Raw genomic sequence first — 25,236 nt, forward strand, 5'->3', positions numbered from 1 at the left:
TGGCTCCCTGGGTGGGCCCTGCAGTACAGAAAGGAACAAGACCAGCAGTGATTCCAGTGGGAGGTGGGTAAGGATCTGTGCTCCAGGACTGCAAAACCTATGCTCTTCGGCCATGTTGGCTGGAATCGAGTCAGGGCTGACAAAACCCATTGTTCTTCAGAGACAGATAGCCTGCTGCATTCCTTGCAGTGCACCACCTGTGGGGGCTCATCAAGATGGCACCTTTAAGAAGAGAGGCTCTCTTCTTCTATGCATGGACATGAGGGAATCCCCTGGTCCCTTATTGTAAGAGACAGAGGCTTGCCCAAAATACCTCCCCCCATCTCACTATCCTGTGTATCCACTGTCAGCCTAGTGACACCCTCCACGTCACAGGTGGGGACCATCACCAGGGCTGTGTAGTGAATAGGTCTCTGGCACCTTCTGTGTCAGGGTCTCAAAATGCACCCTGTAATGTAGGGCAGCATTGTCTCTGTTTTCTACATGGAGATGCTGAGGGACCGAGAAGACAAGAGACTTGTTCAAGGTCGCACAGAAAATCTGAGGCAGAACTGGGTCTTCTGAGCCCCAGTCTGTCTCCTTTAGGCCACCAGCCCAGCAATGCTCATGTGAATAGAGCAGGGCTCTGCGGGTTCCCTGCTTTTATCCCAGATGGCGGACAGCGAAATGGACTTTGAGGGACTTAAAAAAAAAAAAGACATGAAAATTAATGGGCTATGGATAGCATTATGGGATGGAGAAATTTGCATGCTGGGAACTTGACCCTTAGCTTCAAAGATCCCTGGGTGAGTCATTTTTATCACACAACACGTTGCAAAAATTTCCCAGAAGATATTGTGCTTTGTATTGACGCAAGCGATGTACCAGCTTCGGTGGCTGAATGCCGACGCCACTTGTGTCGACCAAAGTTTGTCGTGTAGACCTGGCCTCCCTTGGTTAAATCACTTTGGGATCCTGCAGGATAGAAAGTCTTGTGGTGGCTGTGCAAAGCTATTGTGCTTCTAGAACAAATCCATGTGCTGCAGAGACCAGACACAATCCCCCACCTGCAGGGCTGGGATTACAACCCTGATCTCTCGGCCCCCACACCGCAGGCCTGGGCTGCTGCTTGAGCAAGCAGAAATCTCCCTCCCCTGGCAGTAGTAGCAGGGCCCTTATCCCCTCTGTGGCTACAGGGCAATGTAGCAGGTCACGTGGCTTGCTTCAGTGCCTGCCTGATCACATTGCCAATGGACTGCACTGAAGCCATGTGTGAGGGAATGAGCTTACCCGGCTGTGCAAAGCGCTGTGCAGCTAAAGGGCAGAAGGTGAAGGACCCTTCCTCCCAGTGTGCCGAGCTGCAGTCCGTCCGAGTGAGCTTCATGCACTCTCACTAACACAGCCCTGCTTGTGTTGCTCATTTCCAGGGCTGTTTGTTGCAGGTCTCTAAAGAGAAGCCATGCCTGGGTCTTGCACGGTGCCATAAACCTTCCGTGACGCCATGCCTTTCCTCCCCTGCCTCCCTTGGATTTACCCTGCGATGCCTCGCGCTCTAATGGAAAACACCAGCTGGAAATAGCTGTTGTCTCTGCTCGTTCAGTCTCTGGTTACGGGCCCTGCTGGGGCTGGGTCAGGCTGTTTGCACTGGGGCTAAAAATAGTGCCTTGGAGGAGAGCTATAACTAGCTGTTTACCTTCCATCCTGGGCAGGTGGCAAGTCAGATAAGATCTGGATCTCCAGCCCTCTGTGTGTGTGTGTGGGGGGGAAGCCTGCGCTCGTTCCCGCAAAATGGCCCAATTGCCTTTGTTTGAGTGGCCGGTGGGTACTGCGCAGGTTAATGGTTTGCGGGAGGAGGGGGCGGGGGTGGGAGAGACGCTTTGTAGCAGCCTGGCAGTGCAGCGCTCTAAGGGGGCTGGAGCTCAGGGAAAGGACTCTCTGCCTGCTGGTCTGTTCCCTTGCCCTGTGGCTCTCCAAGCAGTCCCAGTGCAGAGCCGCACGCTGCCTCCCTACCTTGAGAGATGCTAGATGCTGCTGAGCGTGCAGCATACAGGCCGCTTGCCCACCTCATTTTAATTAAACAAGTGACAGAACTGGCTGGCCAGAAATGTCCTCTCCCCCCCGCCCCCGGCAGGTGCATGTGGCCTCTTTCCCCTCAGGCTGCTGTGCTGTGGTATGAGCGTCTCTACAGGCCCTTGACTTCCCCTTTGCGTGCAGGAGTCTTGCTTTGGCTCCCTGGGACCTGGAGTTTTGTGCTGCCTACCTATCAGACTGGAGCAGCATGGGGCAGGGAGGGAGCATTGAGGCATCTGCAGCTGTGGCTGAAAAACCCAGCCGTAGTCCACTGTGTCTGTGCAACCCATAAATATGTGTACCCTGGCCCCTGCGCTAACCCTAAACCGGCCCTGCCGGGCATTGGCACAGCAGCGAGGAGGGGATTAGTCCCCCTGCACCCTGGCGGGTGGGAACTCAGACCCTGGCAAGCAGCGGGGAGGATGATCCTGGCAGAACTCTGTGCTGGGAACTCCATCGGCTCTTCATGCCGGGAGGAAGGAGTCGCTGGCTTTTGGAAGTGGTTCGTGCAAACGCCCGAATAAAAATAAACTGGAGCGCTCACTGAATGGCTGCTCTGGAGGCAGCACAGATGCCCTCTTGGGAGCTGGGAGCCTGCTGCTGCACGCTTCATCCGCTGGCACCGACGGGAGGCAGCCCCCTTGGGTAGTGATTTTGCATGGGTCTCCGGTCAGCCTAACTCTGCTTGCTGACCTGCCCCCTGCCCTAGCCAGCTGCTTCCAGGATGTGCTGTATTGCAGGGGAAGCGGCTGGCGTCTTCCTGTGCTGGGCAGCGCATGCCTTACGGCTGAGCTCAGCCGTGGAACTCCCCTGCTTCCTGGACCATACGGGGACCAGAGTCATCTGGCTTTAGTGGACAGTGTTGAGAGTTAAAAGGCACCGTGTGGCAGAGTTTTCCTTTTGACCATTACGCGGCCCGGTGGCTATGCAGAGAGGGCTCTTTAGGCCCAGACGTGCACTGGCCGCCTGTCTTCAGCACACAGCCCTGTTCCCCCTCCACTCTGGGTGTAACCTGCAGGCGTTGTTTCTGGAGCAGAGTCCCCCCTTGTGCAACAAATGTCGTACCTTATCCGCCCTTCCTCACAGCTTAGCTTTGACTCCTGTGTAAATAGTTGATTTCCTGAAGACCAAAGCAAAACCAGGGGCCGTTCCAATCTTGTTGTGCAAAGGGAGGGCTGCTGCTGGCTGGGCGGAGTGCTTGCAGCTTCCTCACACAATTCTCGGGGCAAGGAACCGATTGGTCTTTGTTACGCTGAATGGGTGTGTGAATAAATCTTGAGGGAGTAGCTCATGATTACATAGGAGAGGAAGGATAATCTAGCGGATGGAGCTGTGGGTTGGGCTCAAGAGACTGGGGATCAGCATGGGCACATGCTCCCTGTGTGACCTTGGGCAAGTCACTTAGTCTATCCTGGGTCTTTCCGTTCCCTGTCTGTTAAATGGGGCATTACAAGGATAAAATCCATTCACAGTTTTGAGGTGCACCGGTACAAGGGGATGATGGCCATATAATATCTAGATGGAAAGTAGGAGAGCCCTGGAGTGGGTGAAGACAGTACTCTGCCATCGCCAGCAGCCATGCAAGTGTCCTACTTCACCAGCTATGTTCCCCTGTTTAAATTCTCCTTTGCCTTGTAGCAAGAGCCATAATGTAACAAACTTGTTGATGCAAAGAGCAGAAGGGGATGTCAGCCCTTTCTGCTCCTCACTATTTATAAAGATGGCTGGAAAGGTGTGTGTGTTTAAAAAAAAATCTCAACCCTTAGAAATATCAGGAATGTCAAGTCTAGCCTTCATCTCTTTGAAGGAAGCTCTGTTGAGTGACTCTCGGATGTGCGGAAAGCTATCCCAGCCTAGGATAGAAGGGATGAGTGGAGTTGTTGCTTTCTTTTAGGTGTTAAATGCAACAAAGTTAAACACTCTCAATTAAAATCGCTTCCTTGATTAACCAGCTTTCACTTCATTGGTATGAGGGACATTACAGGAATTGCTAGACTGGATCAGACCATCTGGTCCAGGAATTTGGATCCAACAATAGCTAGTAGCAGTAGTTTCAGAGGAAGGTGCAGGAGGCAGTGGTGGGATAACCTGCCCCCAGGGAAGTCTGTCCCTAACCCCAATTAGTTAGAGGTTGTTTTATGCCCTGAAACCTGTTTGGATCCTTCTAGATCTCAGGGTTTTTTAATCCGTATTATTATAACTGTGTACTCTTGTTATCCATCTCCAATCTTCTTTTGATTCCTGACCATCTTGCTAGTTCTCCAGCTGTCCAGAGTCTCCTAGGGTAGACAAGCAATTGCAACCTTAGGTATCAACAACAAGATGACTATTAATGTTTTTTAGGGGAGGTGAGGGAAGAGTCAACTTTCAGGCCTTTCTCCCTAAGAAGTGTAAATAAGGCAGAAGCCCCTTTTCCCCATTTGCCTTGAATATATGGGGTTATACACCGATAACAATGCATTGTTCCTTTAAAACAAGGGACTTCTGCAAGTCTTAAGGCCGGAGAGTCAACATTTTCTCTCACATCGGTTCACCCAACTAGAAAAATGAAGGTCCATGATCAGTACTGAATGAAATTCCTTCTGCATCCTTGGGTACATGTCAGTTTAAAGCGGCAGAAAGTGGAAGATCTCTTGGATAGCTGCGATGCGCATGCCCGTTGATAAGGGTCCCTAAAGGTCTATTGATTGAGTTTCTGTAGCAAAACATTTGCTGCTTGGCTGGAGTCTGAAAAGTTTGCAAAGCAGAATGGAGCAGGGGATGGGGCAGGCTTATAGAGCTCCATAGTTCCCAGGATTGCTGGCGGTCACGCTCAGGTCACAGCTGCACCCAAAGTTGACCTATGGCTTCCCCGAATTTCCTGTGGAACGCAAGATGGCGCAGGATAGAGCGGGCCCGGCGTTCAGCTCAGGTTTGCTGCCCCTGCAGCCACTATAGACACATCCTTGTATCAGTAATTCTGATACGGAGAAGCGTGTGTGTCGGGGGGGAGAAACCGACAGCGTTAGCTGCCTCCTGCAATGGCAGTTTGCCGTGGCTGGGCTCTGACTGCCAAGTGGTCGTGGGGCACTGGGCTTCAAACAGGTCCTGGGGAGGAAGGCAGCAAGGAACCTGCTTTCCCGTCTTAGCCGTTATCTCCGACATGGGCTGGGAAAATATACAGTATCCGGGCTTCTGTAACAGCCAGCATATGTCTTCGTATGTGTCTCCCTGCCTCGGGGCGGCTGCGGAGTTCACCTGAGGTGGCTGGGTGGCGCCAGTATGTTTTTAATTGATTTCACATGCTTGAGCAAAGCCACTTAGTGAGAGCACGGTGCGGAAGCGCTTGGTGGAGGTGCTGAGGCAGGGAAGGTGATGGTTCACTGAGCCCAGCTCGCTGTCCTGTTTAAATCACTTTACAAAGGCAGTAACCTAGCAGCGCGCGGTGCGGTTGCAGTCTTTAGTGTACATTGTGTAGCAAGTTATGTGCCGCTCGCCCAGCCACGTCTGCTTACAATGGCGCCTGAGTCTCTCATGTTAATATTGTAACATCGCAGACACACAGTCTGGTTAGTCCTTGTCTAGCGTGGAGTGCTGGCCCAGTCTATGCTGTCTAAACAGTGAGGAAATGCTTTAGGTGAAGTGTGTCCCAGCCAGTGCACGCAAAAGCCCAGTCTATGCCACCACTTCATGGATTGCAGCTCGCACCTAGTGTGACTGGATTTATGCTGGGAGATTGTCAAATGTGGATATGTTTCAATAACTTTGGACGGAGCCAGCTTCACAGGGGTCTGGTAGGAGAAGGCTCTCTGATGCCCTGAATTCAGACTTCATTTCAGCCCACTGGATGCTGTTGGCCCTAAGCAGGTCTTCCCTTTGCATGGTAGCATCTTCTGTGCAGTGACAATGGGTACGGAACAGGACTAAACAGGATGGTGCTGGGTTTCCAGCATGGTTGGGCATATCCAATGGAAGCTCCACAGTGTTTCTCCTCTTATTTGGTAGGAAAGTTGTGGTGGGACAAATGAAAAGAGGGCTACTTAGCCTCTTCTGCCCTTGCCCAAGCTAAATGAAGCTGTTTGTCTGACCTACTTACAGACACAGTGGTCAGTGGGGACGAAACCTGGGACCAAAATTATAGGCCTATCACGGGAGCCAAGGAAGTAACTTCACTAGCTGTGCATCGGCAGCAGCTGTTATGGTGCTGTGGGCCACCTCTAGCAGGAGTCATGACTGAACTAAACCAGTGTGTTACGGTCTCATCAAAGTGAATGTCTGGGGTGGACGCTTCAGGTCAAGGCTTGGTTCTGTGGTTGGTGTCCATTTTCACGTGTGGCAGCGGGGGGAGCGATTGTAGCTCCTCTGCTCTTAGTCGTGTTTCCTCCATCTCCTGTTGGTGCTGGTGTAGACGGTGATGTGTCCTCTCTCCTACAGAACTTCGAAGTGGAGGCCGATGACTTGGTGACCATTTCAGAGCTGGGCCGTGGGGCCTATGGAGTGGTGGAGAAAGTACGGCACGCGCAGAGTGGCACCATCATGGCTGTCAAGGTGAGAACAGCACACTGGGGTCTCCTGCAGTGGAGCGTGAGGCTCGAGAGAGCAGGGAGCAGCTCCTCTAGAAACCCAGTCCAGCGCCCGTTGGAGTTGATAGAGAGAACCTGAGTGACTCCTCTGGCTGTTGGATTGAGCCCCCGTCTCCTTGGGTACCTGGATTTGAATGAGACCCTGCCTAGCTCTGTGTGTGACTCCAGCATTCCACTGGTGGGGCTGGATTTGGGGAGGCACTGACTAGGCGAGTGGAAAAGCATGAGCAGAACCCACCTTCCTGTAGGGAATGGAGCGCTACTCCTGCAGCACAGGACGCTCTGAAGCATTTCAATGCTCAGTGCATGACATCCCAGCCCTCGAGGTTCATGCTCTCGGTCACCTGGACCTGCTGTGTAGGCCATTTGTATATCTTAGTGCCTGTTCTGGGGCTGGCATGCTTCAGTGCCTGCCACAGAGTCCACCAATGGTAGCGGAGATCCCTCAGTGGTACCCAAGTGCACTACCTGGAAATCTGGGACCTATGCATCTAAATGACCTAAGGGGTGGGTGAAATTCTGTCCATCAGCACTGCAGATGCAAGATGAGAGGCCTAGTGAAGGTTAGGCTAACAATGGGGCCCTTAAAGCTCCAAGCACGTAATGGGAGGTCTGAGTTGTCACGTGTGGGCCCAAGAGCATAACTGTTGGCTAACGGCTTTTTTCTTTCTCAGAGAATCCGAGCGACCGTGAACACTCAAGAGCAGAAGAGGTTACTGATGGACTTGGACATCTCCATGAGGACAGTAGACTGCTTCTATACAGTCACCTTCTATGGAGCCCTCTTCCGAGAGGTAACGGGGCAGTATTAGATCTGGTGCGCTCTGGCAGCTCAGTTCTTAACCTGCTTATGGTACAGGGGTGAAATGGTTTCTTGAAGAACCCCGTATCCAGCCTCTCCTGGCCATTCTGCAGAGGCTGTTTTAGTGGCTGGTTGGACTCCAGCATGGCACAGATCCGTCAATTCTCCAGAAGGAGTAGGTCCTAGGCCACCATATTACCTCCACCAAGTGCCAAGGAGCCTGGGTGAGGAGGGGGAGTAGTCTCTCTCTCCTCCACTGTCCCACCTCCATACTAAGGCTCTGATTCAAAGCTCATTGCATCAATGGGGATCTTTCCAGCCACATCACTGTACTTTGGAGCAGGCCCTAAAACAGTACTCGCAACGGTATCTTAAGTGCAGCTTTGGCCCATATGTCTTCATCCCGCCCATGCCCCAGGCAAACATGATGCTCGGATACAGAAGGAGCTGATGCTTACAGCAACAGCTTACAGGTTTTCCCGCATCAAAAGGGCAGGGACTGCCACCTTCATTTGATCTCAGGGTGATTCTGTGCAAGGAAATTCCTCCTCCTCCTTCTCCTCCTCCTCCTCTTCCTCATGAACGGCTTCTCTCCTCATTAGGGCGATGTGTGGATCTGCATGGAGCTGATGGACACCTCTCTGGATAAATTCTATAAGAAGGTGCTGGAAAAGAAGAAGACGATCCCTGAGGACATCCTCGGGAAGATCGCTGTGTCTGTGAGTGGCTGGCTTTTGATTGGAGAATGCTGGGTGCTGTCCTTTGGTACCATCCCCCTGCCGACCCCACCTTTGGTTCTGGAAGCTTGCATTGCCCCAGGGCTTGGCACTGGGGCATGCTGCACAGGTCCTAAGCATTGTGACATTTGTGTGAATGCAAGGAGACCACGCGTTGCCGGCTCTGTTGCCCTGAAGCTAATGGCACACGCCACCTGTTCGAACACATACTCGTTTAGAAGCTGGTGGCGGTGTTGCTGGGAAAGGCTTACTCTGTGAGGTTCAGTGTGTCTGACAAGTTCTTTCTCTTCTGATCTCTAGATTGTGCGAGCACTGGAGCATTTGCACAGTAAACTGTCAGTGATTCACAGAGGTAAGTGCTGGGTGACTAGAATGACATGCCTGCATGATTCTCTCTCCTTGGAATCCATTTTAGAAGGGCACAAAGCCTGTAGGATGCTGGGTGTGGTTGGCTCTTGGATTCATTTTGCAGAAGGTGCTTAGAATCCTGAGACAAGCTTCAAACCTAAGGGCCTGACCCTAAGGGATGTTTTGCACCCATGACTCATTGAATTTGTTCCTTATAACTAAGGCTGTGTGTCTGTCACGGAAGACACAGATTCCGTGACCTCCGTGATTTCTGCAATGGCTGGTGCTGGCTCAGGGGCTGCTCGAGCCCCCAGTACCAGCAGGAGTCCTGGGTCACATGCTCCCGCCCGCGCCCCCCCTCCAGCACCAGTAGGGGTCCTGGGCCTTGTGCTGCTGCCCCCTTCCCCCAGCACCAGCATGGGTGCCGGGCCACCCCCCACCTCCAGCACCCATGGTGCCCCCAGATTGCCCTCCCAGAGCACCCGGCCCAAGTTTTAGTTAGGGGTATATAGTAAGTCATAGACAGGTCACAAGCCGTGAATTTTTGTTTACTGCCCATGACCCGTCCATGACTTTTACTCAAAATGCCCATGACTAAAATGTAGCCTTATTTTTAACCCACCACATGATTCTGGGCCTTTTCCCCTGTCCAACTCGAATGTGTAACAATTTTATTTCCACATACTTCCCACTCACAACTTCAGCTCCTGAAGAATGAGCATAAATTGCAGACTGTTAGAAAAATTCCCTCAGATTCCTTGCAGCTGGCCGGGGGCTGAAGGATAAACTCATGGCTAAAACTCGGGGACTGGAAGTCAGGAGACTTAGGTCCTCTTCCTTGCTCTGCTATAGCAGAGGCATAACCTTGGGCAAGTCACTTATTCTGTCTGCGCTTCAGGTTCTGCATCAGAGGAGATCTGTCTGTCGCCTAAGGAGGTAGAGCAGGGGTGGCCAACCTGTGGCTCCGGAGTCTCATGCGGTTCTTCAGACGTTACTGTGCGGCTTCTTGTATTGGCACCGGCTCCGGGGCTGGAGCGACAGGCGCCAACTTCCCAGTGTGCCGAGGGGTGCTCGCTGCTCAACCCCTGGCTCTGCCACAGGCCCTGCCCCCACTCCACCCCTTCCCGCCCCCTCCCCTGAGCCTGCACTGCCTTTGCTCCTCTCCCTCCCGCCCAGAGCCTCCTACATGCCATGAAACAGCTGATCGGGAGGTGTGGGGAGGGAGTGGGAGGTGCTGATCGGGCGGGGCTGCCAGTGGGCGGGAGGTGCTGGGAGCCGGGGGTGGGGAGGAGCTGATGTGGGGGCTGCTGACGTATTACTGTGGCTCTTTGGCAATGTACGTTGGTAAATTCTGGCTCCTTTTCAGGCTCAGATTGGCCACCCCTGAGGTAGAGGCTTAGCTCATTGTCCTGGGGTATAAGGTGCTATAGAAGTGCAAAGTATACTAAAAATAAGAGCGTATAATATTAAAATCTAGGATCAGTGGGGCTTTTGACTTCTGGTCTTGTTTCCTTTGGCTTATCCTCTCTCCCTTGAGTCAGCCAGGATTCCCTGCAAACTCTCTGCCAGACAGGAACATTGACTTCCTGGTTTTAAGCCTCCTTAATTCTGTAGCCCACTTCTTTTGTGCTTTCTAAATGGAAGATGTAATCCACTCCCTCTCTGTAACCCTGTTAGATGTGAAGCCTTCCAACGTTCTCATTAACAAGGAGGGGCACGTGAAAATGTGTGACTTTGGAATCAGTGGCTACTTGGTGGACTCCGTTGCTAAGACCATGGATGCTGGCTGTAAACCCTACATGGCTGTAAGTGTGTGTGGATGCGTAATCTGGTCTGTCATTTTGAGCCTGCATTCTGCCTTGAATCAGCTGTGGGTGGCTCTGTCCCCTCCCCAGCTCCTAATTTTAAGTAGGAACAGAATGAAAACAAACCACCCGCCCACTCCCCTTGGCCTGCCCTGAAATTAAACCGCTCACAGAATGTTCTCTGGGGGCCCCGATTCAGCAAAGCACTTGGTTTAACTTGAAGCATGTAATGGGCCCCACTCAAGTCACTGCACATCTGTATAATTGAGTCAGTGGGGTTACCCGTGTAGTTAAGCATGGGCTTTGTTGGATTGGGCACCAAGCGTTGTCTCTGTAACCCAGGCTGCTCCCCTGCCATCTTCTGTCCTCAAAATAGCACAGGGAATCGTCTTACTAGCCTGGGCGTTGGCAGAAGATGCCTGTTGGCTGGCTGCCTCCTCGTTGGCTAGACAGTGTGCTGACATTTCTACTTACTGAGCTAATCAGGATTGTTTCCCTGCTTGCCTTGTCCTCCCAGCACCCCGCCCAGCGTTACCCACCTGTTGCTGTCTTGTTATATGTGCGGACTGTACATTCCTTGGGGGCACGAACTGTCCTTTTCTCAGTTGGATGCACAGTGCCTCGCACCAGGAGGGCCACCATAACTGATGATATTGGCAATTGCAGTTGAAGCCATTTCTGGGAGTTGGAACGTGGGGAAAGAAGAACAAAATTAATGTGGTTAAGGCTGATCAAGACATTGCTTTGATCAGTCTTGTTTAGAGGTAACTTTTCTCGGGGGAGCCTATACCCTAACATCAGCCCATGGGGAGCCCGCCTAGACTGGGTTTCGTAGTCCAGAATATATGCTGGTAGGTGTCTGTCTGTCTTCTATGTTGGGCAAATGAGATTGAGTTGAATGCATCTTCCATCTTGTCATTACAGCCTGAGAGAATAAACCCGGAACTGAACCAGAAGGGCTACAACGTGAAGTCTGATGTGTGGAGTCTTGGAATCACAATGGTAATGGTGCTCGCGCTCTGTGGTCTGTATGACCACGCTGGGGAGGGCCTACCTCCAGCTTGTAGCCTGGTCATGCTTAAAGTGGTTTGGAAACTGCCACCCCAGGAGGATATGTTCCAGTAGAAGCCAAATCCTAAGCCCAGTTCCTGTTCACGTCTATGGGAGCAGGACTGGATGAAGACACAGTAAGGGCCTCGGTTTGGCCCTCAACAGACTTCTCCTTGCATTCCCCGATACAGCTGTTTTGCTGCCTGGGGCTGTGGTTTTCACAAGTACGTTGGGCAGTATCAGGTTAGCTCTGAGCCCCCCTCCACTCCAGAGGGGCTTAAATCCCTTGGCAGGCAAATGAAAATGGCAGGCTGGGCTGTGGGCTCCCAGGGGTGCTGGGTCCAGGCTGGCTCTGTTGATGAAGAGGGTGCTGGTGCCTCTTGTGGGAAGCCAGGATTCCAGGCTTTTAACACCACATTCACGGCCCTGTCCACCCTCCAGTTCCCTCTTGTGCTAGTTGGGGGCATGGTCTCCGTAGCTGGGCACAAGGAATGTGGTTCGGTTTGTACCCAAGGAGCGACTGTTCTGCCAGCACAGCTGTTTGTACCATGTGCCTGACCTGTGTAGCAGTGCATTCTGGGAATATCTGGGTCAGTCATGCCATAGTGCCCAGAGAACATGCACACAGAGTAGCAGGTGGGTCAATGCGATGTGGGATATGTCACTGCCCAGAGAGCTGGGAGGAAGGAGGGCCAGCCCAACCGGTTACAGAAAGCAGAGCTTTGGGGATCTGGGTGTTGCAAGAAGTGAGTTGCACCCGTATCAAGACCTTTAGCTGGGGAGGGTGAGGAACACACAACTCTCATGATGCGTGGACACAGGGAATGTTTCAAGCCAGCCATGCCGCTCTCTGGTTATAAATCTGATTTGTAGTAGTGGTGGCTTAGGATAGCTTATCTACCAAGCGTAAGAAGCTGCTGTTTCAGTGAGCATCTAAAGCCTTCTGGCACCAATGGACAAAGGAAATCCCGGTTCTTGGCTCAAAGAATTTAAAGCCTGGGAAATGTTTTCTCCCCTTCCAAGAGATGGAGAGGCTGAGGGGGTAGCGTGTGTTTGCTTTTTGTTTTTTTTAAAGGATTTCCCCCATGCTTTTAACTGTGACATTCATGAAGTTGGTTTGTGCATGCGGCAAAGGACTGCCTTGGCAAATGTCGTCCTTCCCTGTCCCATCATCCCGTCCCCCCCGCAAAAGCAACCTCCAACACTTGCCTGTTCGAATTTGCATTCAGTCTGGAGCTGAGCTGAGCTGATTGGACACCTGCGCAGCAGCCTGGAAATGTGATCATGCTTCAGTTTTCCTCCCAAAATGCAGGAAGCCGTGCAATGAGCGATTGTGTGACTGAGGAAATCTATCGGCTTACGTAAAAGCCAGAGGGAGGGCTCCACTGAAATGTTGCCAGCAGGCCGCTGATTTTCACCCCAGCCTGTGTGATTCTTACTAATGTCTTCCTCTGGGCTGGCTTCCTGGTTTTGTAACCTAGTGGCCAGCATGTATTCAGGACTGTTGGCTAGTACCAAATAAGGTCTTTTCGTGGGTGGGTTGCACAGAGTTTTCTGGCAGCAGGAATCCGAATCCAGACTGGTCACCAATCATGAGACCAAAGCCTCCTGGGGCTGCTGCATTGTGTGCCCGGTGTCCCTGCGGGGTGTCGGAGAGCTCATTGAGGGCTCCTTCCTGCCCTCCCATCCTGGCCTGTGCCAGGCAGTCAGTGACTCTTCCAGCAGGTAACAGTGCCTGTCTGAGGGCAGGAACGAATCCTTTGTAACACGGTGCCATCCCTCGCAGCACTGTAGAGAATTTTTACAGGGAAACTCTCATTGTAGTGGTTAAGGACATAAACAGCAGAAGCTAAACTTAGCACAGCTTGCATCGGGCCATGAAGCTGGCTAGACTCTGGCTTCTATGCATTCCAAACCCTTCCAGAGCTTGCTCTGCCACTGGCCCACAGAGTTCTCCTTTAGGAGCCAACCGCATGAGCCCCCTAACTGAGCTTAGCTACCGAGACAGGGTTCGTGGTGATGTACCTTAAAGATACAGCTGCGGCTGTGGACCCAGAGGAAGGGCAGCGAAGCTGTCTAGAGATGTGGGAGAACTTGCAATCAAAGGGAGAAAAGGAAGGCTGAGTGTTTAGGTCTGAAAAAAGAGCTGGAGGGCAGTCAGCAAGTATGTGGGGAGTACTTGGAGCGGATCAGTCCCTGTTCTTATTGTCCTTCCATTGCACGAGCTCCAAGCAACCATCAGACTTAAAAGAAAAGAAGCCTCTGGAATGTGCTCCCGCAGGAGGCTGGAGATTTTTGTTGGGTTTGACTAGGCAGCCTGACTTTGACCGAGAACACTGGAAATTATGCAGGCCAGGGTAGAGGTGGTTGAATCTCCTGATTCTGGGCATAAGCCGATCACCAAATAAATATCCTTTCTCTATGTGGCATTACATGATGCCTCTGGGTGCCTGGTAGGATTTTGCCTGCCTCTGAACATGCAGCAAAGGCTGCTGATAGAGTAAAGATAGCAGGTTTGGTGGATTCATGGTCCAGACTGGAATAGCCGATTCTCTGCTAACTAATTCTCTTCCATTGGCTTTCCTATTCCATGGGCGTGTCTTTTTGTGTAGTAATATTCCCGGTGGGGGTTAGTGTAAACTCAAGAGGGTGTTAGGAATCTTAAGATGCCCAAATGCCACGTGATGGACATGTTGAAAATGGGCAGAGTGATACCGAAGGGGCTAGCTGCAAAGCAGCTCAGAACTGCCTCTTGTTTTTCATGGAGAACCTTTTAAAAAAAAAAAATAAATAAAAAATCACGTTTTCAGAATTTCCTCGGAGAACATATAATATATGTGGGTGAGAAGCCAAAACCTGGAAAAAGAATTGGAGTTGTGGAAAAGCACTTTAGCGTCTGGTTTAATTTTTTAATGAAAAACAGGAAAGTTTTGGCAGGAAACTTTCATTTTGGTCAAAAAGTTCATTTAAAAATGTCACCGTTTTTTCACCGAAACAGTATCAGCTGCCAGTGCCCAGTGTACACTTGGGGCTGTTGGCCTGAAGCTGGTATACTGTATTGCTGTAGTGTCTAGGAACCGAAGTCATGGCCCAGGACCCCTTGTGCTAGTAGAAACACAAAGACAGTCCCTACCCCTACCCCAGAGAACTATCTAAGTACTATGATGCTGCGGAGCAGTCTGAGGACATGGATATGCAGTATAGCCAATTCCTCATGGCTGTCTTTTTTTTTCTTCTTTTTCCCTCCCTTCCCCCCTAGATTGAGATGGCCATTCTCCGCTTCCCCTACGAGTCCTGGGGCACCCCCTTCCAGCAACTCAAGCAAGTAGTAGAGGAGCCTTCGCCCCAGCTCCCTGCTGATCGCTTCTCAAAGGAGTTTGTGGACTTCACAGCACAGTGGTGAGTGTCTGAACTGAACCCCATCAGTCTCCTGTATGAGCCTACGGAGGCTTCCTGATGCTGAGTGCTGGTCTCCCGTATCAAAGCACAAAACTTACCTTTACTCTGCCTCGGGACCCCCGTAATTCTTTCCTGTCCCCTCGTCCCAAATCACCACTGTCCTGCAATCCGTGCCACAAACGCTCCACAGATCCGTTTGGTTTCAGCTGGGCCGGCTGAAAAGGAACAGATTGCTCTTCTGCTTTGTACAGTTCACCCTGTTGGAATTTCGGTGATGACTTGTTCAGCTGCAGAAACTCAACCCAGTTGCAGCATCCTGGTGCATCTGCTGCCCGACGCTGCCTTTGGCTGCCACTTAGAATTAGGTGAAGGTTGACTGTGACTTTCAGAGGATAAAGCACATCTCAGCTATGCTGGGCTTCGCGCAGCTTTTTAAGTGCACCTAGAATCTGCACCACAGTAGCCTTCAGCTCTTAACTGGGCTGTAGCTGGGCCTGTGATTCTGGCATAGGTATTGGCATTGCAGCATCTGTCCTGTTGGGTGGTACCCAGACCCTCTTATATTGGGCATAGCTTGCACGTGTTCTGGCTGTACAAGGTGAAGGGTGAGGTTTTCATGTGACTGATTTGCCAGGCCAGGAACGTGTTTGCTGTCCGACAGTGCTTTCCTGTTTGCCTGCTTAATTGATTTGCTAGGCTCTTAGGTTCAAAGCCAATACGTGTGTAACCAAGGGGAGTTAAGAACTGGTAGCTGCCTAATAGAAAGAAGGGGATGCTGGCTAGTGATCTCCCTCTCCTGTCCCATCCTGAGATGCTATTTAGTCAATAGACAGCAAAGATGAAGCCACTGTGTCATGGACGTTTTTTTTTTCTTTCCCCCCTATTCCAGCTTAAGGAAGAACCCTGCAGAACGAATGAACTATTTAGAACTTATGGTGAGCATGGATTTTTATTTTTTGATCTCACAAAATCTTGGCCTGTAACTAAAGCTAAATGAATAGTCAGTAAGTGTTAGACCAGTGGTACAACACGCTACACAGCTTAGTTTAGACTCCAGGCTATCTGTACACTTTGAACTCTTTTGCTAAGTCCCAAGTCAGTGACATGGAACAGGTGCGGATTAAACAGGCATATTGAGGTGTCTGCCAGCCAGGTGCATCATGGGTATTCAGACTTCCATCCCTTCACCACCTTCTCCATCACCTCTGCTGCTGGCTGGCTTGGAACAATCTCAGCTGTTGGTGTGACAGCTGCTATCGTGGCTGACGCACCTGTGGGTGAACTGGGGACCTCCAGAGCTAAAAGCATGAGCTGCTACAGCTTGAACTAGTGAACGAAGGCTCCCTAGTTGGGGCTGTAAGAACCCAGATAATCTTCTGACCAGCACAGAGGAGAACCTGTAACACACGCCCATCAGCTGGTTACCCTGGTTTCTGCCACCTGTGGTGCTGTGTGGTTGAGTTGTCCCCGATGTCTGACTTTTGTCCTAGAATTTTGTATGTACTTTGAAAGCAGAGGTCACAAAGTGTGCAACGAATCTGTTCAGCTCAGTGTACTCTGAGATTCAGCCAGGGCCTCAGACCTGCTGTCTAAAAGGATCAGCGTACCACCCTTGGGCATTCTTGTTGTATTTGCCTAGGGGGGTGGTGGGGGAGGGGCAGGGGGGCCACCACAATGTATTGCTGACTTTGTGACTCCTGCCACAATTGTGTTCAGTGTTTGTCCTTCCTCATGCCCAAGCTGACTCCGTCCTGGTTCTCGTTGGCAGGAACATCCTTTCTTCACCTTGCACAACGCCAAAGAGACCGACATGGTCTCCTTTGTGACAGAGATCCTTGGGGAAGACGCCTAACTCACCAGCCTCGCTGCCACGTACAGTCACTTCAACCCAACGCCCTGGCTTCCCTGCACAAGAGAGGATGCGGACTCATGTTCACAGTGGTTTGCACAAATTGCATCTCCCCAGCCTGTGTGCGTCTCCAAGCCAGCTGGGCGCGGGGGCACTCTGGTTTTTATCACCTGTATGCTGAAAGTTACACAGGAAGGACCTTGTGGAAATTGACACACACAGTAGTCAGTGCTGTTACTGACTAACCCATGGGATGGAGGGGGCTCGGGAGATGACCTGCTGGTGCCAGACATTCCTCCTCAGTTGTGTCAGGGGAACCAGACTCCTGTGTATCTGAGCTGAGGAATCTGCTATGCCTGAGGATGGGGCAGGGGGAGTGTGAAAGTGCCCTCCCCCAATACCATTCTGGTGCGGCAGTGAAGGGTCCAGAGAATATTTGCACTCGCTCCCTCCATTGTGCAGCAGAGTCAAGAGATTCTTCTGGCACTCTCTAGTCTCCTGTCCCCGCCTCTCCGAGGCCTGGGGAAGGGATGGAAGGGTGTCTCTTCCTGATCCACTGGGGGCCTGAGGGTGCACAGGCTGCCTCCATCAGAGTTCAGTCTTGTTCTGCCTTCCCTCAAGCCCTGCCCTCCCCGCCCGGTACCCTCGCGGCGGGGATCCCACAGGGCTCTGTTCAGAAAGGGGTCTGTGGAAATCTGGGCACAGCTGCAGTTTGCTGCTGCTTGTGGAAGAGGTGGCGGGGGGTGTCGTGGCTCCAGGATCAGAAGCGCGCAGCTGTCCAAGGCCGCTCCACGGCTGAGGTGCCCCTCCCTTCCCAGAGCCCTCTTGAGGCAAATCCACAAACGGGTCAGGTCTCCCTAGACTGTTACAGTAGACCCCCCTGTTCCCCCTCAAAAGCCTGTTCAAACAGTCCCAGCTTGTTCTAAGCTCCTGCACCCACGCTCCCTGGGCAGCTGCGTTCCTGCCTCGGACCACTTCCCCAGTCACACCGGCCAGCGGACCCCTGTCCAAACAGACACAGGCCCATGGCATTTAGGGAGAGGATTCCATGTGCAGCCCTTCCCTGTGGGCCCCCGCCCCCCCCCAAATAAACCGGGCTGGGATTGGCTAGGCAGTTAGGCGGCCAGCTCCCATTGGTAGTCAGTGAGTTAGGTGCCGAAATCCCACCCTCAGTGATGTTTCAGATGTTCATAGAGGCTATGACTTGTGCCCCTTCCCCTCTGCCCCCTGGGGCTGGGCCCTCCCACCTAGAGCTCAAGAACTGACCCAGCACTGTGACTCTTGTTCATTTCTGAGGTTGCTTTAATGCCTATTCGGTCCCATGTTAACCAAAAAAAAAAAAAAATCTATGTAAAGCCAATGATGTGTCGAGGTGGTGCTGGTAATTGTACATTTGATGTGTATATATAATGGACTTTGTAACTCATTTCCTAGTTTTAATTGAACTAGCTATAAATTAAACCCTTTCCTTGTGAGAGGAGGGGGCCTCCCCCTTCCTTAACAAATCCACTGTGAAAACCAGATGATGGGTCCCCCCTCCCGCAGCCATAGAGGCCTTTGAATGGGCCAGGGAATGGAGGAGTTATCTGACTTCTGCTGTATGTGATCACAGAATGCACATGCCATATGTGGATGATGTTTTTAAAATGGAATGAGTTTTCTGATTTTTTTCCTTTCTAATACATATTTGTGTGTATGTGTGTGTATGTATATGTATGTATATATATATATATATATATTTTTAAATCACTGATGAACATACAAATGTATATGTGGCTAGTGGGTTGGTGAATGCAAGCAACTTTCTGGTTACATTTGGGGTGGCCGGGATGGGTCACAACAAGGCGTAAAAATTGTGGGGTAGTTTGGGTTTTGTTGATAAAAATGCATCTTTTTAACCAAACCTCTTTAAAACACCTCTTGGAACTTTGTACGTGGGAGATCTGGCTTTCAGGGTACAGCTCCATTAACTTGGGCTCTGCCCCTTTATAAATCAGGTCCCCTAAGTTCATGGCTCTTGTTGTTCTGCTGCATAGTCAATCTAAGGGCTTCTCTACAAGGGGAAATTGACCGGAGTAGCTCTCCTTGTGGAGACTCTATACTGGAATGAGTCACTTTTATTTCATCACAATTAGTGCACTTCCAGAGCAGAGCAATTATTCCAGGATAAGTTGACTGCACTGGAATAGCGTCCACAGTGGTGTTTTTTTTTTGCAGAATAGCTTATTCTGCAATAGCTATTCTGGCTAATGTCCCATTTTAGACCATCCCTTCCACAACCAGCGCTGTTTATTGACTGGAGATGGCTAAGCCCTGCTCTGTTCTATGGTTCAAAGTACCTTTTTAGATTTACCTGTTGTAAGAAAGTGATTTAACGCTTTCAGCTGCTCCTTCCTCTCACCCACTCTGCAAACCACCTGGAACTCTCATGAGACTTGTAGGTGCAACTCTACAGGCTTGGGACGGCAGCTTTGCTGCTGAGCTGTACGATTGTATTTTTCCTTGTTGGTTAGTTGGGATTGTTTTATTTTGACTTTGAGCTCTTTTCCCTCCTTTATTTCCCCCTCGGGTGTTTTGGGGATTGGTTATCGTTTACTGCGTGGGTTTTGGATGCCTTTCACCTTGTCTGATAAAGCCCTGGCTCTGGTTGGATTCCAGCTGTACTCCTGATGGCCTGGGAAGGACTTTCCTTCTGCCTGTGTATGGGGAAATCCCATCTGGGGAGCAAATCTCGCACCCTGTGACTGACGTGATGCCAAGGAATTGTTCTCACTGCCTGCACCTGGAGTAAATCTCGCTCTGGGTTAGTTAAATTTTATTTCAGCTTTACCGTTCTGGTATGTGCCCTTGTTTTCTTCCGCTCCAAGGCCTTTATTCTTCTGGCTCTGTTGCTTTCCCTCCGTGGATTGGTGGAAGAACTCCAAGTAACTGCTTGGAACCCAGCTGAGCTTGGAGAGAGAGAATTGTTGCCATGAGAGAAGGCCCTCTCACCTTGTGCTTACGAGAATGGTCTGTAACCATTAACTTGGTCATTGTTTTCAATAAAATAAGCCCCCAAACCAGCTTCTCAAGAGCTTTTCTTGGAACATCAATACTTGCTCATTCAAGCTGCCCCAAACAGTTGTCTATTTTCAGTGTTGGAGTTGGTATTGAAACAAATGAAGTGTATTACAGGAATGCCCCCTCTGGTTGGAGCCGGGCCCCATGGTGCTAGGCGCTGTACAGACATAAAAAGACAGCTCCTGCCCCAGAGATTGCAGTCTTAGTTTAACACATGACAACACAGCCAGGCAACAAATGGGGAAGGCCAGGGCAACAGCGGTGTACACAGTTTGTAGAGGTACTGGTATAAGCAGTGTTGCCTAATGGATAGAACACTAAAGTGGGATTCAGGAGACCTCTGTTCTGTTCCTGGGCTGCTGAGGGACTATGGGCAAATCACTTTGCCGCTCCGTGCCTCGGTTTCCCCACCTGTGCAATGGGGATAGTGACACTGAGCTGCGGAAAGCGCTCTGAAAACTATGGCTAACAAGCAGTAGATAAGATAAGATAGGCTAGCAGAGCTAGCTGCTGCTGCTGTTAGTCATGCTGAGTAACCAGAGTCCCAACCCTGCCCCGGCCTGGCAGAATGGAATTTTAAGCTACTTTGCGGAAGACAGAGGTTAAATAGGAAGACGCTGGCTAGAGCGATTGTTTTTAGCAGTGTGTGGCCCTACACCAGCTAGCAGGGATTCTCATGGCTGTTGATTGGTATTGTGGTAGTGCCTGGGGCCCTGCTGTACCAACATCGCACAGCCCCTGCCCGGAAGAGCAGGCAGTCTAAATTCTGTCCTCCAGAGCCAAGGGCGTCTGTGTGTTTCAGTTCTGTAGCTACCCAAACACCTGTTAATTCCTGCAAGGAAGAGCAGGGAGGTATAATAATGGGGCTTTAATACTTCCACTGGGTCATTGCATCCCCCAGACGCTCTGAGATCAGACACCTGGTGCCGACACCCCCCCATGCACTTAGTTGCTCTGATCAAGAAATTGGGATCGGATTGAGGCTGGTGTAGTATCCCTCTGGCCACCCGCATCAGCTGTCAAGCAGGCCTCATTCCATTCCCTAGCACTGCAGATGCTGTGTGGAAACAGCGCTGGAGCGTATTCATTTTTAACCGAGTGAGCCGGCATCGCTACGAATAAAAAAAAAAAAACAGTAGTGGATGGAGCTTAACCCGCCGAATCCTTCTGAAAAGTACCTTGGGGTGGGGTCAAGTTGACAAAGAAGATGGACAAAGTAGGCTTTGGAGGAAGCTAGGAGCAAACTCATTTAACTCTAGTCAGTGGTGGAGGATTCACCCCTTCCAACCCTTGAGCTGTTCCAAGGCAGGGATAGTTCATGAGAACACTGATCTAAGAGGCTAGGGTTTTGTTTCGTTTTGTTTTTTTTAATAGGCTGTGAGAATAGGACTCCTGCCTGATCCCCTCACTGCCCTTGAACAGCTGCATAGAAACTCTGGGACTAATCACCCACTTTCTAACTTGCCCTTCTCTAGTGGGAATGTTGTGGGAGTTTCCCGTTGCCTTGTGGGATGAGTGTTCAGCTGATGACTTAAATTTGGGGGTTGTTTCATGGGCGGCAGATGCACCCCCTGTTCAGGGAGGCTAGTCCCCTGTCCGAGGCCCTGACCCCCGGCCTACTGGAGCCAGAATAGTCCCGAGCCCTGCACCTCAGCACGAGCTGCTCCTGGCCACTAGCCGCCCCGAGCTCTGGGCTGCCAGAGCTGAGCCGAGCCCCTGCCGGCTTTGCGGGAGAGGTGGAACAAGGGTGGGGCCTTGAGGCAGAGCCACAGCCTGGGTTTGGGGAGGCTTAGCCTCTCCTGGCCTATTCTACTTTCCACCCATGGTTTGTTTTCATGGCTTCTTACATGCAAAGTGTGTAGACAGGACCTCCCTCCCATCCCTAGCCAATCTCCTTTCCTGGCCCTCTAGCGCTGATCTTCTGCTTTCATCAGACCTTCCCTTGCCCCTGAGGAAGGATGGGCTTCAGTTTAAAGCTGGCTGAAGGAAAGAGGACAGGGTCCTCCTCCTAGCGGTGGGAGCCCCTTGTGCCTGTTTACCCATCTGTGAAATAGGGCCAGTTTATGGAACGGATCCCTGACCTGATGACTTCCCATAAGATGTGGTGTGCGCTGGAGGTTATTAGAAGGAGCAGCCACAGGGCTTATTTCACACTCTAGCACTAATAAGAGCTCTATCAAGATGTCCTGTTTTCACATTCACTGCTGTGCAGCTTTTTTTCTTTAAATCTAAAGGAGCTGTAAAATAACTGGTTCCTTATTTGTATTCCAATAGCATGGAAAGGGCCTAGACAAGACCAGGACATTATTGTGCTAGGCACAGACACCTACTAACAGCTTGCAAGCTCTTCAGAGGAGGGGCTAACTTGTCAAGACAGTGGGTGTGGAAACAAGGACAGAGGTGAAGTGACTTGCCAAAGGTGACACAGCCCATCAGTGGCAGAGTTGGGAATAGACTCCTCCCCCTGGGTCTCTTGACACTCTGTCTTCTCCCCCCCCCCCCCCCCCCCCCCCACCTCTCATGCCCCATAAAGCCAAGTTATGATTTTTGTTGCAAAATCCCCGGAGATTCCCCATCCCATTCCATGCTGCAGTGGCCTGCCACCATTTCACAAGGAGACGTGGCAGCCCAGGAAAGCATCACTGACACTCCAATAGAAGAGGAGAGAGGCACAGTCTATAAATGATTGGGGAAACCCCAACCTGACTTTTTGGGGAAGATCTGGGGTGTGGGAGGAGCTCAGAGATGAGCCTGTGCCTACGTGCTGGGCCCCTAGCAATGGCTTTGGATCTGGCCCTGCCCAGCTCCTGAGAGAGAAGACTATCCTCCCAAACAGCCACTAGATGGAGGTAGTGGCTAGTGTTTGCTGGGCTGGCTCTCTATAGTCCTGTGCTTTTTCATTGCTTTCCCCTGCTGCAATGCCTCCTTCATCTCCTGTGAGGCCCGGCGTTGAGCAATTATTACAAAGCAGGGGTCTTGGGCCCCTGTATTCTGCCTGGAGCTTGCCTGGTGGGGGAGATACCATGATCACGAAGGTGGTTTTCCCAGGGCAAGGCTGATCCATTGCACTGCGGGTGTGCTGACCCCTGCGATTTTCCCCAAATGCGGGAACCTCGCCTGCAAGAACTCGGCCAGCTGCCCCTTGCAGCAGCACTGAATCCGCGCCCAGCTGTTCGAAAGCTCCATCAGGTGTAATTCTGCGTGATCTTCACCAGCGGCAGGGCTGGCACCTGCACCGTGCTCGTTACGCCTTGGCCCTTCCGCTCTTTTGGTGGGAAGAGACTCCGGCTTCCTGTGTTTAATGAGCACACCTAGGGCAGCAGAGGGAGGAACAGCTGGCAAGGCGACCCCATTGCTGGGCAGAATCGTTCACTCCTTTGCCACCTGCTGCCAGGATTTGTATCTGATCCCCCCCCCCCCCACACACACACCCTTCTTGGCTATTGGCGCTGCAGGGGGCAGTCTGTCTGGGCAGGGCTCCCCGCTACTGCCTTGCTCTTGTGAACCTAAGGGGTGAGAAGGGCAGAGGCAATCCTCGGGGCTCCGCTCAGGGGCAGCCTCAGGAAACTGAGGGGGGAGGGATAGCTCAGTGGTTTGAGCTTTGGCCTGCTAAACCCAGGGTTGTGAGTTCAATCCTTGAGGGGGCCATTTAGGGGTATGGGGCAAAAATTGGGGATTGGTCCTGCTTTGAGCAGGGGTTTGGACTAGATGACCTCCTGAGGTCCCTTCATAGAATATCAGGGTTGGAAACGGGTGACTGATGTACCCACAGAAACTGGGTCAGAGGAGGCCAAGCCAATGCAAGAAGCCCTGCCCGTCCCAAGTGCAGTAGCCCATGTAGCTGGTATTACTGCCAGCAGAGAGGGAAAGGAGGCAAGGTGGGTAGAACTGCTGACTCAGCGTGAGGGTGCGGGCCAGCCTTCAGCTGCAGCATCCCTCTCTCTTCCCTGAGCAAAGGGCCACGTGCCAGGAGCTGCTGATCAGGGCTGGGCTGGCTCCCAGTGGCCCCCATAGGAGCTGGCGAGAGCCATGATCAGACTATTTCGCAGCACCGCTCCTGTCTGCCTTCCTAACCAGGAGCTCGCTGTATTTTACAAACACATGCAGCCTCCCGCCTCGGGATGCCAGTGGTCCTGGCCCTACAAGGCCAATGGTGCAAAGGGCCCAAAGCTGCCGCTCAGTTTGGGGGCCCCAGTCAAGAGGTGCTGAACAGCCACCCTGCCTGCAGGTGCCTGGGACCTCTGCAGGATCAGGCCCATTTTGTCTCCAGCTGGGTACCCACTGCAGTGGCTGCTTTTGAGAAGTTGGCAGAGATCTTGCAGGGAGTCAGCAACGCAGAGCCAACAACAGAACCCAGCAGTCCTGACTCCCACGGACGGGCGTTAGCTGCTTTACCCCTCTTTGGCCTTTAAGATCAAGCATCTGTCTGAAACATACCAGCCCTCCTATGCTCTTGTGCCCTGGAGCACCCAGAACCCTGAGCCTGTCCCTCCCCACCTGCCTCTGGGCCCAGCACCTCTGTCAGCAGTAGGAAAAGCGTGGTCTGTCTCTAGGGGATGGAGCAGAAGAGCAGCACGGGGCAATGTCAAAGAAGGCGGCCCCACTTGTGCTTTGGCCATAGGGGAATTTGCTTTCATACAAGTCATTTCATGTCAATGTCAGGGCCGTGGGGGTGTGTTTGTCGGGGGGGATCGGCCATTGTGTTTCCTAGCCGAAGGATTGTCATTCACAGATCTAGGAGGAGGGCTGCGGTGCAGCCACCAGACCGTGTAATTAGAGCGAGACTTTTTCATTGTCTAGGTGATTGAAGTTGCCATGAGAGGAGGGCAAATAACCCCCAGGGGAGAGCCAGCTGGGAGCAGGTGCCGGGGTCAGCTCCGCCTGCCCTGCTCCCTTTATCTGAGATTAAAGGCAAAGGAGCTTTGGGGTCAGGGCAAAGGCTGAGTTGGGGGGAGACAATTTCCCCCGTCCACTCTCCTGCCTGCATTTCGGGAGGGAGGGGAGAAGTGTCTCCAGCACTATCTGGTTCACTTCCTGCCTCTGCCCCTTGCAGAGCACCTGAAGTTCTGCTTTCAGCCCTCCATCCTCCTAATCTGCTTGCTCAGGGACAGGTGGGCCCACGTGAGGCCTTATCTGCTTCCCATCAGTGAAGGGCGGGTGCTACACGTTCACCCCTCTTATAAGGGTCTGGGTGGCTTGTGCACCAGCTTGGACTGGGATGGCAGATGCTCAGACACCTGCACAGAAAGTCCAGCAGGAACGGCCCGGGTCATAGAGGCATGGCTAACCCCCGCCTGCTAGCTATGTACAGAATTTTTTCAGGGGGAAGTCAAGCTGGAAGGGACCTCGTGGCTCCGGGAGCCCATCTAGGATTGGTGCCTACGAGGGGCTTTCTAACAGCCTGCAGCCGTGCCACTGTGTCAGGGGGAGCTGGTTTGCTCTAAAGCGAAGCCACAGTGGGCCTGGTCAGTGGAAGAAAAACCAGGTGCTGCAGGAAGTAGGATCGGGAAGCCAGGCGGTGCTGCTCTTCTCTGTGTCCGTATAGACTCAGGGCTAGGCGCGGCTGGAGGAACAG

The 25,236-nt window shown here is 51.9% G+C and overlaps 1 protein-coding gene and 1 pseudogene across 4 annotated transcripts in view; both read left to right on the forward strand.

Annotated features, from left to right (window-relative positions):
• MAP2K3 (mitogen-activated protein kinase kinase 3) overlaps window positions 1–19,664 on the forward strand; it is a 54,006-nt gene extending 34,342 nt beyond the window's left edge. For all 4 annotated transcript variants that reach the window (XM_037910606.2, XM_027825166.3, XM_027825167.3 and 1 more), the window contains exons 5-13: window positions 6,463–6,576; window positions 7,286–7,405; window positions 8,016–8,132; window positions 8,451–8,502; window positions 10,176–10,303; window positions 11,228–11,305; window positions 14,613–14,752; window positions 15,642–15,687; window positions 16,521–19,664. In XM_037910606.2, the coding sequence (XP_037766534.1) occupies window positions 6,463–6,576; window positions 7,286–7,405; window positions 8,016–8,132; window positions 8,451–8,502; window positions 10,176–10,303; window positions 11,228–11,305; window positions 14,613–14,752; window positions 15,642–15,687; window positions 16,521–16,604 (879 nt within the window). In that variant the 3' untranslated portion in view covers window positions 16,605–19,664. The remainder of the gene's footprint in view (window positions 1–6,462; window positions 6,577–7,285; window positions 7,406–8,015; window positions 8,133–8,450; window positions 8,503–10,175; window positions 10,304–11,227; window positions 11,306–14,612; window positions 14,753–15,641; window positions 15,688–16,520) is intronic.
• Window positions 19,665–22,659: 2,995 nt separating this feature from the next.
• Window positions 22,660–22,788, forward strand: LOC114020162 (annotated as a pseudogene).
• The last annotated feature ends 2,448 nt before the right edge of the window (window positions 22,789–25,236 follow it).

Source organism: Chelonia mydas, chromosome 10 (genome assembly GCF_015237465.2).
Source record: "Chelonia mydas isolate rCheMyd1 chromosome 10, rCheMyd1.pri.v2, whole genome shotgun sequence".
NCBI classification, from domain to species: Eukaryota; Metazoa; Chordata; order Testudines; family Cheloniidae; genus Chelonia; species Chelonia mydas.